Source organism: Pimephales promelas, chromosome 19 (assembly GCF_988280905.1).
Source record: "Pimephales promelas chromosome 19, fPimPro1.hap1.1, whole genome shotgun sequence".
Classification (NCBI taxonomy): Eukaryota; Metazoa; Chordata; class Actinopteri; order Cypriniformes; family Leuciscidae; genus Pimephales; species Pimephales promelas.
In genome coordinates, this window is record NC_142787.1 from 30,322,681 (window position 1) to 30,344,398 (window position 21,718).

The following is a 21,718-nucleotide window of genomic DNA, read 5'->3' on the forward strand; positions in this document are numbered from 1 at the left end:
ACATTGACTAAGAATGAACAATACTGCTTTAGCATTTGTTAATATTTGAAGAGTTCAGATGCAAAAGCCTCTAAGTGCCATTTGAAATTTTCTTCTAGAATGATCATTTTTGTCAAGCTTGTATATTTAAGTTCAGTGATTTCATTTAAATGGCAATGATAATTACCTACTAATTGTTATTTAAGTGAAATTACTGAACCTAAATTTACAAGTTTGATAAAAATCATCATTAAAGAAGAAAATTTCAAATGGCATTTAGAGGCTTTTGCATCTGAACTCTTCATTTGTTAATTTTAAAATTCACTAATATTTTATTAAAATCTAGTTAACATTAGTTAATGTACTGTGAACTAACATGAACAAACAATGAACAGCTGGATTTGTATTAACTAACGTCAACAAAGATTAACAAAAACAGTAACAAATGTATTGCTCATGGTTAGTTCATGTTAGTTAATACATTAACTAATGTTTAATTAATGAACCTTATTGTAAAGCGTTACCCCTATTTTAATACATTTTAAAATGTAATTTTAGTCTTTTGTGTCACATGATCCTTCAGAAATCACTTGATGCTCAAGAAACATTTCTTAATATAATCAATGCTGAAAACTGTTGTGCTGCTGAATATTTTTGTGGAAACTGTGATAAACTACTATTTAAAAGTGTGGATTAAAGAGACAGATGGAGATTTTATTTACAAAGGACGTTATAAATTGATTAAAAAAACACCAAAGCCATTTAAAATTTTTCAAAAGATTTCTGTTTCAAATAAATGCTGTTCATCGAAATTTCAATTCATAAAAGAATCCTGAAAATAATAATAATAAGCAACAACAAAAACGAAACCACGGTAATACAGGGTAAGTGGAAGGAACGACACACCTACTTCTCTTATTACCACAGGATGGAAAATCCACTACACTACACTTACATAACATGCTGCTTTAGTCAACAATATCAATTAATTGTGCTGTAGAGAGAAAATAGTGTTGAATTTCGCATCTTTAAACTCACGTGGACTATAGTTACGCCTGACGTGATAAACGTGTTTGAACTCGAGTAACCCCGACACATCAACAGTCACACAGTTCAAAATATAAAAAAACAAAAACGCTGGCGAAACACTGCATAAATAAACCTTACATAAACCTAATATTACACTGAAAATACGTCAGAGTAAGTTACGTGATTAAATGTAAACCTGAACCATAATTAATGACTTCTGGCTGTAGCGAGTTTGCGCTAACTAAATGATATATTCTTAATGCTAGTGATTCGTTTAACTTTAACCGATTCAGACTTAAAACATTAGCGAGTATCGTTTTTTGAAGGGAATGAGTTTAGCATGTAGCATTTAATTTTAATTACGTTAGTATCTGCTCAGCTAACAGCATAACACAGAACTGTGTCCGTTATCCCCTTACAAATGCTACGATAATTATAATATAAATAGACTTACATGTTGCTTAATCACTTCACGCGGTTAGATTTCGTCGTGGGCTGCGCCCCTGAGTGAATATAAACCATTTTAGCTCAAACGTCTTGTTAGGCGTTCTCCGGTTTGCTCCGGTCAAATTACAAGCAGAAGAGAAGAAGCATCTAAATTCACTTACTCCATCAGGCAGCCATTACACACACCGTTTGGGTTTCCTCTGCGCATGCGCCAGCGCCACTCCGAATACCGACGCTTGGCCACTAGAGGGCGCTTATCTTACACCAACTCTACTATGGCGTAGGCTTGACTGTATAACGACTATGAAAATTGTATTCACAAATACAGTAGATTAGACAAGAAATTGCTAAGAAGAGAAGGGAGGAATTGAATCGAGTGCCGAAACCGAATCTTCCTCGAGATTTTCCAGATAAATTATTAACGGTTTTCCCGCACAATTGGGCTATTTAAAAAAAAAAAAAGAGTAGCGGGAGAAATTACGGAGTTGCGGGTTGCGTTTTTTGGGCTATATTTATTATGTACTGCGGCCGCAAATAATAATAATAATACAATTGTAGACAAAGAAAAAAAAATAAAAGGTAACCGTTTATTAGTGGGTGTTGTTGAAATGAATATTTGGCAACAACCACTGTGGCGGGCGAGTGGACGCGTGACACGCGTCAAATGTGTTTTTGACGTAACAGCATGTGTTCATAGTCATAGACATATCATAGTGTATATGTCTATGGCATGTGTTGACGTGTTGTTCCAAATGATGATAAAAAAAACGTTCTGCAAATATTGCAAATGTGAAATCAGAGTTCACCACAGTGATAGTAGCTTATGTTGCGACTGAAGAACATATAAAAAAAAAAAACAATTTGACACAGGCAAAGTTCCTTTCTAATAACTTGTTGCTGTGAAAGAGGCAGAGTTGAAGCTGGCTGCCCACGTCGCTTGTCACTCAAGCACTTCAACTGTTGATCATTTAGGAAGTGACTAAGGTCAGAAAATATCAGAGAGGACAAGTTCTTGACCTTTATTGTATGAGATTGTGTAAAAAAAACAAAAACAAAAAAAAACACAGTGTGTGATGTTAAGATTTTGGTTGAGACAAAAGGCCAAAACTTTATATCAATATATATATATATATATATATATATATATATATATATATATATATATATATATATATATATTCGAGTTTCACCTGTAGGCTATATATACGGTTACAAATGAGAACTTGCTCTCAACCGATTAACCTGGTTAAATAATAGTTAACCTGGTTATTAAAAAAACAATATATACATATATATATATATATATATATATATATATATATATATGAAGAGTTCAGATGCAAAAGCCTCTAAATTCCATTTGAAATTTTCTTCTTTAATGATGATTTTTGTCGAACTTGTATATTTAAGTTCAGTAATTTCACTTAAATAACAATTAATAGGTAATTATCATTGCCATTTAAGTGAAATCACTGAACTTAAATATACAAAATTTCAAATGGCATTTAGAGGCTTTTGCATCTGAACTCTTCATATATACATACATATATATATATATATATATATATATATACATATATATACACACACATATATATATATATATATATATATATATATATACATATATACACACACACACATATATATATACATACATATATATATATAGTTTTTTTAATAACCAGGTTAACTATTATTTAACCAGGTTAATCGGTTGAGAGCAAGTTCTCATTTGTGACCGTATATATAGCCTACAGGTGAAACTCGAAAAATTAGAACATCATGCAAAAGTTCATGTATTTCAGTAATTCAAATTAAAAGGTGAAACTATACACATGCATCATTATACTTTTCAGAGGCCCGACATTTCTGTATTTAAAATCCTTTTTTATATATTTATTTTATGTATTCTAATTTCCTACGCTTTTGAATTTAGGGTTTTCATAAGCTGCAAAAAATATTTCACTCTGTTATGAATTAATTAGTTACTCGTAATTTTTTGAGATAATCAAGTCATTAATTCAGAAAAACAGAGCAAAACTTTTTTCCATGAAAAATTCTCATAATTCTGAGATAATTAACTCAGAAAAACAGAGTCGATTTTTTTTCTTCAAGTGAATGCAATACGCTTCCGTAATTTCGAACATGTCTAGGTACAAAAATAAAACTTAATGACAAAAACAAAAACTTAATAACAACAAATACTCAGCAAAACAGAAAGCAAAAAAAAAAAAAAACGTTAAAAACGTTATACCTTACACATGTCCAAAAAAGGAGTAGGAAGAAGCATGAGTTTATTTAATCCTGCCCTTTCTCACAACTTACCTGGATGACCATAATCATCAAAATTATAACTTGTTCATGATATTCAAATTTTTCAAGTTTCACCTGTATATAGAGGGACACAATTTATATATATATATATAGCCTATTTTAAGGCCCTTTGTGGGAATCTAGCGGTTGTCTAATCTGATTGGACCCTGGAAATGGGTTTTGAGTTGTCATTGGGCTTGAAATATTTCTGGGACCTGGCAACCCTGCAGAGCTGCTACTGTAAGTACCATCTCAAAGATATCCGACAAGTTCCGTCAAAGTTACTAGTTAGTCACGCTGTTCGGACGTACAGGAAAAACAATGTTAATTTGTGTTGTTCTGCTTTTATGAGTCTAGAAAAAGCAGCATTTTAATTTATATAGCAGCATCGATGTTTTTGTAAACACCCAGCAACAGACAATCTCGTTTCGGACGTGTTCTAAACTTGTTGCAAAGCCTACTCTTTTCTTTGCCACTCGTGTGTGTTTCTTTCTCAGGTGTGTGTGGCTGGTGATGATGGATTTAAAGGATAAAGTTGCTGTTGTGACGGGAGCAGCTCAGGGTTTGGGCAGAAGCTTTGTCGAAATACTCCTGAAAAATGGGTCAAAGGTAAAATAAAATAATTTATAAAATGTATCAAAAATGTTTTTTGTTTGTTTTTATTTGTAGGTCACAAGTACAAATAAAAGTAGCCGAAATCAAGCATCTTATACACAGTACTGTAAATACTCAAGCTGAAGGACTGAGCTCGCGCCGCTTCACGTCACAAAATGACAAGACTTTTTTTTTTTTTTTTACCAAATTTGGAAAGTCTACTGAGGAAAAATTTTAAAAAAAACAACAACAAAAACACTGGACCTAAGAAAAGCAAAAAGCTCTACTTTAAAATAAATAATACATCGCATAAATAAAATAAAATAAAAAAAACAGCAGCCGATCATTCTGGATAGCAAAATGAAGAAATAATTAGATGTCCTTTAGTACCTTTCGACCTTTTACAAAATATCGTTGCTTTTTAATATATATATATATATATATATATATTAAAAAACATATATATATTATATATACATATATATGTCAGGTCCAACGTTTTTTCAGAAATTATTTAGCCTTTTTTTAAATTTTTGTAGGTCAGTCGTTGCATAAGCTTTGTTATTGTCTGGTAATAATTGGCTAATAATTGGCTGCGATAAGACTGCATGGAGTCAAAATGTAAAGGGTGGTATATATATATATATATATACATATTAGTTGTATGCTATTATATAATATGGCCAACAAGTCAAAAAAAAAAATCGATGAAGGATACAAAAGGCACCTACTTTACTATAAGCTACTATTACGTATTGTTCTGTACTGTACTATATGCTAATAGTTTTTGGTGATTATTTTGATTACAGGTGGCTTTAATAGATGTGAATAAATCAGTGGGAAATGATTTGAAGACCACACTTGCTGAGGAGTATGGACGTGACAGAGCTGAATTTTATGCTGCCGATGTCTCATCAGAGGAAGATTTTAAAGGTCAAGATGTTTAAATGATTACACGACCATGTTAATGAAATGACTTACGATATCAGATGTCCGTTACAGGACAAACAACTTCACAGCAGATCATCGAGTGAAAAAGATTGAGGATATCTCATAGATTTTTCACATTTTCCTTTACAGGAGTTTTGGAAAGAATTGTAGAAAAGTTTGGCCGCATTGACATTATGTGCAACAATGCAGGAATCCTCAATGAGAAACAGTGGGAAAAGACTATAGCAATAAACCTGGTAGGTGTCTGTCTGTCTATCTAATCTGTTTATTTGTCCTATTTGTCTGTCAGTCGATCTTTGCTTCAGCTGAATGTCTTGCTGTTCATGTCGTCTTTCAGGGTGGAGTGGTTAGAGGCACATATCTGGCTCTAGAACATATGAAGAAGGAAAATGGTGGTAATGGCGGAGTCATTATCAACATTGCATCTATGGCAGGTTTGATATAGTCTCCATAAATAAACGGACTGAATGAAGTTCTCAAAAGGTTTTTTTTTCTTCTCCATTTTCTGTGGAACACAAATTAAGATGTTTTTACATCTTATTAAGATGTTTTTACAAATTAAGGCTATTTTGCTAGTTTGACCATACAATGAAAGTCATTGGGGTCCAAAGATGTTTTAGACCCCATTGGACATTTCCCACATGGGGATGACATTTTTAAAATTATCGCCTTGACTGAATCTTTGCAGGTCTAGGGCCGATGCCAATTGCGCCCATCTACACAGCAACTAAACATGGCGTGGTGGGATTTAGTCGTGCCATGGCGGTATGTATTTTGTCTTCGGTCTGGTTGGTGAAAAATAATGCATCATGTTGTGAAAAAGGTTATTTTCTTTAATTGCATGCGTCAAATAGGCCGTTTCAAAGTTGGTTGACTACGGGGTGAGAATCAACGTCCTCTGTCCGTGGTTTGTGAACACCAGTTTTCTGTCCCTCATGAAATCAGAAGAGCACACCGGAAGTTTCTTTCCATTGAAAGACATGACGGAGATGATGATGGAGAACAAAGGCTGTCTGGAGTGAGTTAACACGTTTATCCTTCCTCTCGGGAGAGAGATGCATGACTATGAACTTGACACCAAAATTTAGAAACGGATGACAGGATGCATGCAGTCCATGTAATAGTTGTAATTTTGTTACAGGGTCGATGCGGTTGCCAAGGCCTTCCTTGTTCTTGTGAAAGATGAGAGCAAGAATGGAGAAGTTCTGATGATCGAGCCTGACGGTGCAGCTTTTATTTCCTTTCCTCAAAAGAGCGAAGACTTTCCATCGACTCCAGTCAGTCTGGAGTAGCCAATCAGTTTCTTAAATCAATCAATGTGTAAATTGATTGATTTACTTTTGATATATTTTTATCTGGCTTGCGAGGCATTTGAAGGCGGCATTTCTTCGGTGGTGCATTTTTGATTATATTACAACCATGAATTTCAGCAATTCCATTGCATCGGTTGAGCAACGCGCATTAAATAAAAGTCCTTAACTTTTTTATGTTCAATTTACAAAATGTATATAATGAGTTCATTTTCCAATCCGTATTTTTGTCGTATCCTGAACCACTATGGTACACCTATAAAAAGTGTTTACATTGGGACTATTTTACACAGGGAGAAGTAGATCCGGCTACACGGTTCTCTCCGAAAGACGCATGATTCTGTTAATAAATGCAAGTTTATTATCGCAAAAGTTTAAAAAATTAAGTGTCACATTGATAAAGCCTCACAAATAACATGCAAGTATTGAGGCCCTGGACAAGAGTAATTTAATAATAGCCTTTCTTTCTTTCTCTTTTACCTACACACCAGTGTGAATGGTTTTGCATTTTAAATAGAGCCAATATTTAGACTTCTCCTAGGCTAACGTTTTTAAATTACAAAGGGCCTATACTGATGGGTTTTGTTATTATATTTTTAATATTATAGGCTATTATTTGTGCATAAACACCGTTTGTTTGAAAAAAAAATGTTGTCATCCTTTCTGCAAGCTTACAAGAGTGATAATATAATTAAATGTGAAGGGGGACCCTAAAATATTTCTTGGGAAAAAGGGGGTCTCAGACAAAAAACATACACTCAAAAAAAATGATTTTAGCTCTTTGATCAATTTCATTAATTAAAATGAGAATTGGTTTTGAATTTAAATTAAAAAAATTTGCTTTACCAATTTTTTTTTTTTTAATTGAGTCAACATGAATATTTTTCGTTCGTCTTAAATGAATTAAAAAATTAATTTTGGACTCTAGTTAAAATAATTAACTAAAATAAGCAAAAGTAGCATGATTGTTTAATATTGTCACATAACTTAATTTAATTGTGTTCAATCAACCCAATTCATTTGTGTGAAATCTACATGAATCATTGTTGTTGACATCTAACTGGGCAGTGGATCTGTAGTTCCCAGCATGCACTGCATTAAGAGGGTCAATTTATGGAAAAAGTGTTATTTTATGTGTTTTTCAGTAAATGCAAAGATGTTGTTAGTTAATGTTTAATGTTCAGTTATGTTAGGAACTTAGAGTACTTTCTGTTATGTTTTTGAATTTTGTGGTTACCATTATGCAGGAGTGGTGACTCAATATTATACTATCTGTGCTTTCAACCTCCTGTTCAGGCTGTGGGCACTCAGTATGCACTATGTGTAAACCTCACTTGCAGACAGTCCTGCACAATATTATATTGCCATGTAAAAATGGTGTAATGTAAAATCAACACTTGAGGTGTCTGTCATTAGAAGTGACCATTGAGTCAAAATAACTAAAATTATAATGTTGGTGAATTAAGGCAGGGCAAAAACTAAATGTAGTTAACCTGACAAAACTTTATCTAGTAGGAATGACTAAATTAATATAAATTCATGCAACAAGATTACAACAAATTATTTCAAACTAATTTGAATTTGTTGGAAAAATTTAATTCAATTTCGTGGAAAACCTTTCCTTAATTTAATTAAGTTCGTTCAACAGATTAATATCTGTATCTCTCTCTCATGCATACACATATTTAGTTTAAATATATTTCAATCATAAAATGTTCTGAATATGTTGTTCTCACTTAAAATCAATTTATTTTCAATAAATAAGCTACTTCCTTTAATTTCATGGTTGTGTTGAAAGTGCATTGGACTTTCACCCGAGTAAAAAACAAAAAAACGTCAAAATAAAACATTTCCTGACATCCTGATTTTGGACGTATTGGATTTTTAGTTCAATAATTAAATTGCTAGTTTAGGCCATAAGTAGTATTAGATAAAAAAAAAAAAAATTCTACAGTAAATTTGTCTTTTGTTGCATTCTTTGGGCAATAAACGTTTGTGTGTTGATTAAGGAGCCGTAACTCAAACAAGAACATGACAGCATTGGATATATTTTGAAATTGAGGCTAAAAAAAATTTATTATACAAATATAAATGTGAAACAGATTCAGATGTTAATCTGAAAATATACATTAATTAGGTCAACACAATACTGCAAATGTGATTGCAATAAATTATATTCAGTCGCTTCCGCTATCATCGTCGCCATCATCCTCCTCCTCCTCTTCCTCCTCTTCTTCTTCTTCTTTACGGTTTTCCTCAGTTGTGTCTAAAAGGCCAGCGAAGAAATTCTGTCCCGTATCAAAAGCTTTATTACTCAGAGCTTTGAGTCGTCTGTCTTTTTTCTTTCTGCGTCGATAATCAGTGACCTTCATGTCGGGTAAACTGGAGATATCCCAGAATTTGATCAGCTCATCATGAGCGCAGCTGGCCAGGAAACGCGAGTCTCTCGATCGCGCGATCTCCTCTATGGCTTCGCCGACGTGCTGTCCGATACTGCCCACCACACGGTTGGGCAAGATACTGATGGCCCTGCAAAATTAAAGGGTTAGTTCACCCAAAAATGAAAATTCTGTCAGTATTTACAGATCTCATTCCCCATTGATGGTAGTCAATGGGGAATGAGATCTGTTTGATTAAAGTATTCTTCCAAATATCTTCCTTTGTGTTCAGCAGAACAAATAAACACATAGAGGTTTGGAACAACATGAGGGTGAGTAAATACTGACAGAATTTTTGGGTGAACTAACCCTTTAAGTGTTTTATCATTAGTTTTACTCATTTCATTGGATGTTCACCCTGTCGATATCAACGTCTGACTGCTACTTACCCTCTTAATGCCTATGGAAAGCAGTAAGGGTGTACTTGGTTTATCATGCGTGACTTCTCCATTTGTTAAATAAACAATGACACAGTAATATGTCATGTGGTGGTGTTCATCTGATGTTGCTTTTACCTAATTTTAAGACCTGCTGAAGACCAGATGATTTTTTATCATGTCCTGAAGTGATGCATAAAACTATAAAATTCAAAAAGGGTGTACTTTCTTTTTCACGTGACCATTTAAACAGTCCTAATGCTGATTGGGCAATAGCCAATTTTCTATCTTTCTTTCTTTCTGAAGCGCATTGCATTCACTTGAGGAAAAAAAAACGACTAACGAGTTAATCATCTCAGAATTACGAGAATTTTTCATGGAAAAATGTTTTTGCTCTGTTTTTCTGAATTAATGAGTTACTCATAATTTTTGAGATAATCAAGTCACTAATTCAGAGAAACAGAGCAAAACTTTTTTCCATGAAAAATTCTCGTAATTCTAAGATGATTAACTCTAAAAAAAACAGAGTCGCTTTTTTTTCTTCAAGTGAATGCAATACGCTTCCGTAATTTCGAACAAGTATAGGAACAAAAATAAAACTTAATGACAAAAACAAAAACTTAATAACAACAAATACTCACCAAAACAGAAAGCAAAAAAAAAACATTAAATATGAAATTAAAAATAATATTAACTTATACATGTCCGAAAAAGGAGTAGGAAGAAGCGTGAGCTTATTTAATCCTGCCCCTTCTCACAACTTATCAATAATACTCCGGTAGCCGATCATCTTAATCTATTTACAATAAAGCTTTATTAATGCATCTATGTTCTTTGTGGAAACAGTTTTGGTACACGAGGCATGCAGTATTGTGAATAGTCTCGCTTCACGTCGTGCCTAACAAGATCCTTATTTACAAAACAGCCTGCCTCGAGTGCCTTACTGCTGACATATATGCGCACACACACAAAGTGAGATAAGACCATGAACACAGAAAGTAAGAAAACATCTGTTCCTCACCTTATCACTCCATCAGTAGAGGCAGCACACAGTATGTTGTCTGTGATGGGGACGATACAGTCCAAAGACTCGGCCTGAACTGCGAAACGGTCACTGGTGGCACCAAAACCATTCCAGTTGAAAATGTATACGGTGCCCTCACTGGATCCACAAACAACTTTACGGCCTCTCTGTGGCAAAAAAAAAAAGCTTTTATGTTCACTGCACTTCCTTATTCTTTTAGTCATTTAATAACAACAGCTAATGCAGTGTTGTGAATTAATTAGAATAGAAATGTGAAATTGTTATCTTTAATAATAACAGAAACAGTTTTGTCATTAATGGGGTTGTTCAGCTTTAAGAGAATTCTACCAATAATGCATCAGTGAACATAGGAAAAAAGTGGAAGTGAGATTGATTACAGCCGTTTCTCAATACCAAGTACGCAAAGTTCGGACTTGCGTCCTTGGTAGTTCAGACTTGCCAAGTATGACTCAGGAGAACGAACTCCCGAGGACGCAAGTCCGGTTCTTCTGCAAATGGAACAGAGCGTACTTGATCCCGTCACTCTGACTACTCCGTTTAGCCCATCTATTTTATATATTTTAGGCAACAATAAAACGAAATATGCTACAACTCTGCCTCTTTTCGTCAAAAACAAAACGAAATTTCTTATGAAGCCCCACTTTGCCTCTTTTCATTAAAAAAAAAATCTTAAACATATTTGGCCATGTGGTTCAGGCCTCCATATATTAATAACAAAATGATCATGATCTTTTTGTTTTCATTTTAAAAATATGAAACATTAGGCCTATTGATTTTTATTGACATTTAAAAGACAAAGACATAGTTCATTTTATTTTATTTTATTGTTCATAAAGTGAAGATCATGTATATATATTTTTATAATAACACAATAAATTGATTTTTTTTGGAAAAAAACCATGGAACAAACTAGTTAAATGAGACAAGACCAAAGATAGACTTTTACACAAAACGAATTATACGTCAAGTTTATCCACTAAACGAGACATCTGTGCCAGCGGCAAACGTTAGAAGCATAGCCAAGGAAAAGCTGTTCCAGTCGGGGTTGATGATCGCCGAAAACGTCAGATACATGTTTGAACTATGTGCTATCTTTATAAATAAACCACAGATTTGAGATTTAAACAACCACATTCTCACCTGAAACACTCTTAAAATTATATTTCATGACTCAATAACAGTAGTATTTTGATATTTCGCGGATTTTCTCCTCTCCCATTGACGCTTGCTGGTTGACGCGAGATGCATTCTGGGATACCTGACTATCTCAAGTCCGCACAAGTCACCTCTCGATGCATCCTCGGTAAACGTTTAACGGGGCGGATCAAGAACACATCCGGGGATTTTTGGCTAGATGTGAACTTTGCATTGAAACAGTACTTGGACTGTGACTGATGACGAGCGCTGTATCTAATGATTCAAGTTCAGAAACTTCAGTAAACAGTTCAGTTTATTCAATTCATTATTGCTGGTCAAGTAAGAAAATACACGACAGTGCCTGAACGCGTTCATTGAACGATCGTTCATATTTCAGGCGAACGCGAACTGAACGCAAGTTACTGTATTACGGCCTGATGAACGTTACAGTGAACGCGTTCATTCTGGTGTCTCTGAACGCACGCTCTCTCAGTTTGACTTCGTACAATCGGGTGGCAGATTTCTATAGAGCCATCCAGGCTAAAACCCGGCTAAAACACACGTAAACAGGCCTTAATATGTAGCAAAAAAAAACACCCAATCTGGCAACACAAGACACCAGGCTTGGGAGGGTTACTTTAAAAATGTATTCCGATAAAGTCACGATTCCAGATGATGAATAACGGCTCTGTTCTGTGACGCACGTTTGTGACTATCTCCTATCTCGTTCATCAAAATGAACAAATCTTTTTCCGAGTCATTTGATTCATTCAACGAACGAATTGACTCGGGAAAAGATTCGTTCACTTTGATGAACGAGTCCAAACAGGAGAGTCACGAACGCGCATCACAGTGAAAATTTGTGAACTGAACTTTGAACTAGTTCATGTAGAAAGTTAACTTTCCCAACACTGAGCCTCACACATTAAAGGGAAACGGTTAAATTAGTTACTCTCAATTAATTCGATTAGACAAACGGCACGCCATAAGTACTGATATTTTGTGTAGTAGCTTCTTTTATGACTGCGTTTGTTCAGCTCTGTAGTTCACAACACCGTAAAGCGGGAAAAGCCGATGTTAATTAATTAACAACACTGACATTGTACTTACTTTCATAATAGAAACAGAGGTAAGATCTCCATTTTGGAATTCAGAAAGCAGTTCAAATCTTCGTCTTTTTATATTGAATACTCCCATAGTGCCATCGCCACTGAAAATAAAAACAAAACAAATGGCCATATACATATACAGCCATGAAAAAACATCAAATTTCATCAAATTTAAACATAAGATGCTGATATATTTGAACACCTAAATTAGAAAAAAAACATTACGTCATGTGTCATTTTGTTTAATTAGGTAGGTAGAATTCTCTCCCTACACAGAGTAGTATGAATGATGGCAAACTGAAAAGTTAAAGTAAAAAAAGCGAGCAGGCATTCAAAAATGATTTCAATACCACGCATGGTGCCCGAAAATTATATACAGTATAAAAACGCACTTAAAATGCATGCGTGAGACGCGAGTACGAGTTAAGTGCTACTTAAGAGTCACTGCATATTCACAAAGTGCTGAAATGTCAATCAATCTGCCTTGAGCTTTTTACAGTATAAATACTAGTAGCAATTTACTTGATGGTAAAGAAAACATTTTTCTACATGAATATATATATATTTTATTATTTTGTGCGAAACGATCCATATACACTGCTTTGTAAATCTGATGAAATTTGCAATGATTAGTTCTCTCACATTCACCTATGGATGGAGATGATCACTGAACACACTGGCGACCTCTGCTGTTCGGTTATGGGAATGCAGTAAAAAAAAATTGGAGTTAAAGGAGTAGTTCACTTTTGAAAAAACTTTTGTTGATAATTTACTCACCCCCATGTCATCCAAGATGTCCATGTCATTCTTTATTCAGTCGAAAAGAAATTAAGGTTTTTGATGAAAACATTCCAGGATTTTTCTTCATATAATGGAGAATGGGAACCAAACGGCTCAAGGTCCAAAAGACACAATGTTTGAACTCGTTCATCAAAATGAACAAATCTTTTGGAGAGTCATTTGGTTCATTCCACGAACAAAACGAACAAATTCACTCGGAAAAAGATTCGTTCATTTTGATGAACGAGTTCGAACAGGAGAGTCACGAACGTGCGTCACAGGACAGAGCAAGGCGAGCATTTGACCTTCTAAAACTTAAACTTTTTTTTTTTTAAACGAGTGATTGTTTCACTAGATAAGACCCTTATTCATCGCCTGGAATCGTTTAAAGCCCTTTGAACAGTTTGCACTGAAACTGTCATTTGGACCTTGAACCGTTTGGTTCCCATTGAAGTCCATTATATGGAGAAAAATGCTTGAATGTTTTCATCAAAAACCTTAATTTCTTTTGGACTGAAGAAAGAATGACATGGACATCTTGGAAGACATGGGGGTGAGTAAATTATCAACAAAAGTGTTTTGAAAAGTGAACTACTCCTTTAACCCTATTCGTTATGAAGCTTTTTGGACACAGCTCGTAACGATCAACTTAGGCCTACAATACTTTTGGGAAACGCTGAGCGTTACTGACAGACTGGGAAGAGAGGTGCCGCAGTGTTGTTAAATATAAGAAAAATGTGTATTTTGAACAATAAAGCATGAAAACCTATTCTAACAGACCCCAAAAACAAAACCTGTAAAGGGTATAGGTCCCCTTTAACATTACCTGGACGTAAGTAGTGTCTTTTTAGCTTGGTCAATGGCAATATCACTGATATAATCCTCATGGTGCTTCAGATCCATAAACGATGTTCCTTTCCTCAGGTCCCAAACCTTCAGAGTTCCCTCGTCATCTCCTGTCGCAAATATATTCTCATCAACCAGCAGCAGGGCATTGACTGGGACCCTTAAAAACAACCAAAAACAGGCATTAGTTTGCTGTTCAAAGAGCTCTGTGCTATCATTTCAACAGCTTTACTAATACAAGGATGGATGGCTTTATAAAAATAGAAGTGAATATCAGATACGTGTGAGCTTTCGGGATGCGTGTCACTAGTTTTCCAGCCTCCACGTCCATGATGTGAACAGCCTTGTCTTTAGACACGCTGAACAATTCTGAAGAACAAAGAGAAGATTACATTTCTTTAAGCCTTTTAGCACTTCCAGTTCCATTGTCTTATAAGTTATAAATAAAATGTCTTACGATGACCGTAAGCATTAAACAGACTACTGTAACTTTAAGACTTGTGCAAATGAGTTTCCACATGATATGACATCAGGATAGATTAAGGTGTATTCTGTATCTGGTGTTTTAATTTCATTGTCTTGGCATCCAGTTGGGCGTTCCTGTGAAAACTATGAATTGATTTAATGTTGCCTTCTTTAAATATATGCGAGGAATTAAAGGAGTAGTTCACTTTAAAAAAAAAAAACTTTTGCTGATAATTTACTCACCCCCATGTTGACCACGTCTTTCTTTCTTCAGTTGAAAAGATGAAAACATTCCAGGATTTTCTCCATATAATGGACTTCAATGGGGTCCAAACAGTTCAAAGTCCAAATGAGAGTTTCAGTGCAGCTTCAAAGAGCTTTAAACGATTCCAGATGATGAATAAGGGTCTTATCAAGCGAAACGATCGCTCACTTAAAAAATAATTTAAAAAGTTTAAGTTTTATAAGCTCAAATGCCCGCCTTACTCGCGTTCGTGACTCTCTTGTTCGAACTCGTTCATCAAAATGAACCAATCTTTTTTCGAGTCATTTCGTTTGTTGAATGAACCAGATAAGATAAGACCCTTATTCATCGTCTGGTGTCGTTTAAAGCTGCACTGAAACTCTCATTTGGACTTTGAACCGTTTGGACCCCATTGAAGTCCATTATATGGAGAAAAATCCTGGAATGTTCATCATCTTTTCGACTGAAGAAAAAAAAAAGACATCTTGGACGACATAGGGGTGAGTAAATTATCAGCAAAAATTATCACGCATAACTATTATAACTATTTTAACTCAAACTTTCAGGATTTTTTTTTTTTTAAATAATCAAGAATCTTATCGAGAATTAATTGTTGAAATCTTAATTGTGGTGAGTTTGAAGTGGTGTTGTGTAGCCTAGCTTTTCACATCGGCAAAACTTTATAAAAGTTGTGTTAATTTGTGTAGATTATCGCAAAAAGTGTAAGAATAATAAACTTTTGTTGGGTTACAGAGCTTATTTTCTGCAAATGGAACAAAATCCTATTGATATAAAACGTCATCCCAGCAGAAGCTTTTAGTCAGTGTTGGGGAAACACTGTGATGAATGTAAAGGAAGTAGATGCTTACTCTGTCCATCACTGGAGAAGAGCACTTTCCTGCAGGACTTGAGATGATGTCCTGATGACCACAGCTCTTTGTTTGCTCCTTCAGTGCAGGAGTATGAATATCTGCAAAGCAAAGAGAGATGCTCTAATACACTCCTGTCAACTACCAATAAATAAAGAAATAAATAATTTCAACAAACGAAATGACTTAAAAAAAGATTCGTTCATTTTGATGAACGAGTTCGAACAGGAGAGTCACGAACGCTCATCACAGAACAGAGCAAGGCGAGCAATTGTGCTTATAGAACTTAAACTTTGTTATTTTATTTTTTTAATTAAATGAGCGATCGTTTCGCCTGATAAGACCCTTATTCATCGTCTGGTGTCATTTAAAGCACTTTGAAGCTGCACTGAAACTCTCATTTGGACCTTGAACCGTTTGGTTCCCATTGAAGTCCATTATATGGAGAAAATCCAGGAATGATTTCATCAAAAACCTTAATTTCTTTTTGACTGAAGAAAGAAAGACATGGACATCTTGGATGACATGGGGGCGAGTAAATTATCAGCAAAAGTTTTTTTTAAACATGAACTACTCCTTTAATCACGCAGTTATAATACAAACATTAATGTTAATTACTCACTTAAGGGTCATTGTTAGAAGTGTGTGTAGCTTTAGGTATATGACATAAAACCATGTATGTTTTTAAAGAGCATTTTTAACATCTCTTGCTTCTAGAGAGGGGTCAATGGGCCTGTAATAGTGGAAATTTCCACATAGAGCTTTTTGTGTTTGTGCTGCATAAGATAGGAGTGTTAAAATATATGGAGATGTTTTGAATATGTGAATGAATAAAACGAAATCAGGTTGTGGTGATTGGTGAACTTTTTAAACAAGACTAGGAGTAATTTTTCCCTGTCAATATTTCATGAATTTTAGTAATGAAACGGCCCTGCGTAAGACAGACAGCCAGTAAAGTTGATTTCAACCGAAAATGAGGACTATAAGTTAGATTCGTGAGAAATAAACACAACCGTACAGGTATATATCTCCATCGATGTCTCCAGCTGCAAGGATGTCTTGGTTGGGATGAAATGCAATTGTGTTGCCAATCGCCTCTAGTTTGATGTCTTCTGGTGTCTCGCGGATCTTTGGTGCGTTTGGCTCTTCTTCGGTCTCTTCTTCAGTCTCCTCCTGTAAACACACCGACACACACTGTGATCAGCTCACTGTGGAGCCTTTAGCGCAGGTTAAACGGGTCAAAGTGGCTTTTACGACTCAATTATCAGGCATTTGGGTTGATTCAAAATGTATATTGAAATATATTCCGACAAATGACGGCACTGAAACGCTCGATATTGTACAACAACAACAATAAACGTACTTGTTCAAATGAATCCTCGTGTTCTATGGAAGTCGCCATCTTTATTGTTTGCTACATGTCACTTCCGCCACGCGCTGCACTGGAGTGGCCCGCCCCGCAGTGTATGCTTTATTTTTATACTCTAAGTAGAAATGTATTTCTTAATTTTAAGCTAATGAACGAGGACTTTTACATATTCTCGCCTCAGATGCTAAAAACGTTTTTTTTGCACACTGTACAGCTTCTGTGTTTTGTATATTTTACATCAAAACCTGTACTTTATTCTATTTTCAGTTCTATATTCTATTTTATTCACATAATATATTGTATTTTGTTTTATTCACGACATATTTATTGAGTTATTTATTTATATATCATAATATAGTAATGTTTTATTTAATTATTTTTAGAATGTTTGTGTGTCCTTAATTCGTATGTTTTTGCACTGTCGGACGAGGGAAAACATTTTTATTACATTACATCACATGTGTGTGACAAATAAAGGATTTTGGACCTTAAAATGCAGCCATAAATGATAGTAAATAAATGCTAGATAGATTTTTATTAGTTACTACAATGGGCATTATGTTATTGTTGTTATTTATTTTCTTTTTCCCTTCAATATTGGGCTATAAAAATAATGTATTATATTTTATGTAGAGACACGAACCTAGCATAAGAAAAATAGCCTTTTTCACGAGTCAAAATCAAGGCCAAAAAAATGAAATCCGCATTGAGATCATGTAATGACATAATGTAGCCACTAGATGTCAGTAAAAACATATTAACGCTTTTCAAATCAGAAGCGCTGCACCTTATTAAGACATAAATCGCTGGGGTTTTTTTTGTTTGTTTGTTTGTTTGTTTTTTTGTTGTTTTTTCAGACGTGGGACGTTTGACACTTTGGAATTTGAAAAAAAAAAAACACTTTTAGATTTTTTTACATTCTCTTTTTAAATGAATGCTCGATGATTTATGTTTAACAGCATGGGATAAATATAAATATGTAAATGTAATTTTCAAAAAAAAATCTGGAATAAATCATGCATCCTAAATGTTTACAATTAAAACAAGGTGAATTTACCTTGATTAATACCTTGATGCATCAACTGTCACACCACCTGTCTAACCTCAACATTTTCCAATACACCATTGAACTCCTATTCACTGAAAATGATTAAACATCTTCATGCTTGCTCTTGTATTGAGCATATGAGACATAGACAGTCCTTTCTCTTACACACCTCTAGAAAGCACCTTATTAAATGGTCTTCTTAAAGATAAAATCAGATGTAGCCAGAGGCATCTATGTTTAAAAAAATGTTTGTCTCTATCCTCAATTTGTTGAGAAACATTTTAGCACTCCCCAGAGTAAGTCCCAGAAGATCCCTGACTGAATGCACCCCGTAGTGCCGAGAAGCGCGGCCCCCGCTAGGTGTCTTGCCTGTGGCACATTCTACCCTTTTGCGTTTGAATGTCAAGACTCTCCATGCAGAAAATTGATTCCCAATGATGCTATTGAGCAGGCAGGTCACTCAAGAGAGAAGAAAATAATCTCATGCCCCCCAAAACAATGAGATGAAACCAAAATGCTGGAGATAAAGGATTGTCATGAAATTACGAAAATTGAGGAAATCGATCACAGAGCATGAAGCAGATATGGACACTCGATAGGTTTAAACCTAAATAAGGGCATGTTTGAGATCTCAGGTTCTCGTGTCTCAGCTGGGGGAAATTATCAGAGGTCACTCTCAGAAAATCATATAATGTGTGTGTCCTCATGAATTAACAGTATATAGTCAACTTACATTATTTGAGAGATTTGAGCAAAAAAAGGAAGAAATGTCCTTTATTGGAAATATATATATATATATATATATATATATACATACGTTATTCATATTTTAGAGAAAATGCGGCATTCGTCTATTCCCCATGTTCTGTTCAACTCTGTTAAAATGGCAATATTTTTCGCTCTGTGGTTGAAAACGAAGTATGTTTCTCTAAAAGTTTTTTTTTTTTAATATCATCTCATTATGTTTTCACTTACATTGGCTTCATAAAGCTAAATGGTTCAACTCTGTTATGGGATAAACACCTTCTTTTTTTTTTTTTTTAAATCTCCAGCAAACAGCCTGTGAATAATACTGTGTTGTGCAATGATACTTGCTGTGAGGCCATTATTGGACGTTAAATTTATAATACCAAAATGACAGTAACAGGGTTGAAATAAAACAGCGCTTTGTCACAGGATAAAGATAAAGTAGCGCATGATCACAGGAACTTGCAGTGCAGCTTCAAACTATTGGACGCTAGAATATTTTTGGTTGTAACAGGGTTGTCACAAAACACATTTTAAAGAGAAATGGCATGAGTTCTTTATATTTCAATACATAATGATGATCTAATAATGAAATAATGGTGATCTATTACAAGGGCACAATAAACTAGTTAACTAATTTATATAAACTATGAATTTCAAACTTGCAGTAACAGGGTTAAAATAAAGTAGTGCTTTACCAGTCAGGGATTAGGGTTACTGACAACAAATAAATTCATTGATAGTTACCACCAGAACAGAAGTTATCACCAGAACAACATGTGAACAGTGTGTGGCGCAATGATATTTCACTGTTGAGGCCATTAAACATTTTTGCACTGATCTTCAACCCTGAAACATTTTGTAACAGGATTGACACAAAGCACGTGATTTTTTTTTTAAATAAAAATTGCACTAATTATTAATATTTATTTCAATTTTATGTATGATTTATCACCAGGCACAATAAACTCAGTCATCTATTCAAATTCATGTATGAATTCCAAAATTACAGTAGTGCCTTGGGATCAGGCTTACTAACAACAAATACATTCATCAAGCTTGATCGTTCAGCTCTGTTATGAGATAAACACAATTTTTAATCACCTGAATAATACTGTGTGGTGCAATGATACTAGCTGAGGGGCCATTATTAGACATTTTGCACTGATCACAAACCTTGTAACAGGGTTGACACAAACGTGATTTTTCAAAGAAAAAATTGCACGAGTTATTTTATTCATTACCAGGCACAATAATCTTAGTCATCTACTGAAATGTATGCGTTTAAATGCAAAAAAACCCACATTCACAGGGTTGAAATAAAGTAGTGCTTTATCACGGGATAGTGATAAAGTAGCGCGTGATCAGGAACTTGCCGTGCAGCTACAAAAATACATCGCATGCATCCTACAAAATGAGAAAATTAAACCTAAGACCGGTTTGTATGTGACACACATCACTCTTGACTTGACTCTAAACACTCGTCAGTGCTGTCAGGAGTGTGCTTTACTCCCAGCCGCCTGAAAGAAGCAGTTCCTCTGGTCTGGGACTAACCTGGGCCATGTGTTCAGCAGTAATTCTCCCCCTCCACAACGGGTAAATACCCTCAGCAGAGCCCATATCAAATTCCACGGAAACAAAGACAGCAAGCGCTGTGAGGAACGACCATAATGAGCCATCTGTTCATCCATGGCAGTGCAAACCAAATGTCATCAAACTGTGCTCCTTCTCTCACTTCGCCTTCAGAACAGGCAAACTGCACTCCTTCAGCAGCGCAAACGCTCGGCGTCACAGTTTACACTGACAGACCATGTCAAGTTCAATATTGCCCCACTTTAAATGCATCTGAGATGGGAATTAACAAATCTGTGCTGAAAAACTTCTCCAAAAATATGTAATTAACATGCAAATGCGTAGAATTTGTACAAATGTATTAATGAGGGGCGTTAGGCTTCTGTTGCCAGTTTGCGACATGGAATGTTATCGTGATGAAGATATGAAGAGAATATTATACATGCCGTTGTAGTGATAGAGGGAATTAACATCTCCAGTCCCCCTTTGGTGAAAATCAAGTTTTTAAAGTATCAAGTATTTGTCTATGTTGTGTTTTTAATACGACAATTTAAGACAAACCATGTGCAAATTCAAAATTCAACACAATACGCTGATATCAGCACCCATTTTGAAATTGAAGGCGGGAAAGAATCCCGGAAGTACAGATAGACAACAAATACCAACCTGAAGCTGCCGCGATTCACACGGACGTTATATATCCAATATGGGATTTATATATATAGTTCGATATAAAAATTGAACTTCAGAATAAGTTTATTTTTTAAATAAATTTTAGAATAAGTAATTTCTACATTAAAACAACAATAGTTCATCAAATTCCCGACTCTCCTATGATTAAAGGCGACACTTCCGGTTTTCTTCCCACCGGAGCGATTTCAAAATGTCGGCTGCATGAAATCAGCGTATTGTATTTTTTTTTTAAATGTATTTAATTATTTTTGAGTATTTTCTCCTTAAACTTTAGTCAGTGAACTAAAGACAGTGTCAAAAACTAAGTACCTTTTAACCAATCGGGCCAACTAAGTTAGTGGATCACTCACTGA

The 21,718-nt window shown here is 34.8% G+C and overlaps 3 protein-coding genes across 5 annotated transcripts in view; 1 reads left to right on the forward strand and 2 right to left on the reverse strand.

Moving 5' to 3' along the window:
• The window catches only part of rnf145b (ring finger protein 145b), a 28,355-nt gene extending 26,604 nt beyond the window's left edge, over positions 1-1,751 (reverse strand). Inside the window, exons 1-2 of one of the 2 annotated variants that reach the window (XM_089123799.1) lie at positions 1,617-1,701; positions 1,463-1,511 (exon numbers count right to left, since the gene is read on the reverse strand). The gene's annotated coding sequence lies outside the window, so the exon portion shown is untranslated. Of the gene's footprint in view, positions 1-1,462; positions 1,512-1,616 lie in introns of both variants that reach the window. The other variant, XM_089123800.1, reaches the window with a different exon arrangement.
• Positions 1,752-3,971: 2,220 nt separating this feature from the next.
• LOC120482379 (15-hydroxyprostaglandin dehydrogenase [NAD(+)]) lies at positions 3,972-6,985 on the forward strand. Its single transcript, XM_039676656.2, has 8 exons — positions 3,972-4,011; positions 4,269-4,380; positions 5,175-5,298; positions 5,446-5,552; positions 5,654-5,750; positions 6,005-6,081; positions 6,171-6,334; positions 6,458-6,985. Exons 2-8 carry the CDS (start codon positions 4,285-4,287, stop codon positions 6,606-6,608), a joined length of 816 nt encoding a protein of 271 aa, XP_039532590.2. The 5' UTR covers positions 3,972-4,011; positions 4,269-4,284; the 3' UTR covers positions 6,609-6,985.
• A 1,688-nt stretch (positions 6,986-8,673) lies between these two features.
• wdr55 (WD repeat domain 55) lies at positions 8,674-21,273 on the reverse strand. Of its 2 annotated transcripts, none has more exons than XM_089123801.1 (8): positions 20,655-21,273; positions 16,955-17,109; positions 15,937-16,037; positions 14,640-14,727; positions 14,339-14,518; positions 12,734-12,833; positions 10,463-10,632; positions 8,674-9,155 (listed from the first exon to the last, which is right to left on the reverse strand). In XM_089123801.1, exons 1-8 carry the CDS (start codon positions 20,718-20,720, stop codon positions 8,804-8,806), a joined length of 1,212 nt encoding a protein of 403 aa, XP_088979927.1. In that variant the 5' UTR covers positions 20,721-21,273; the 3' UTR covers positions 8,674-8,803. The 2 variants fall into 2 exon arrangements, with proteins under 2 accessions (XP_088979927.1, XP_039532588.2); XM_039676654.2 differs by lacking the exon at positions 20,655-21,273 and adding an exon at positions 17,300-17,375.
• Positions 21,274-21,718: the final 445 nt, after the last annotated feature.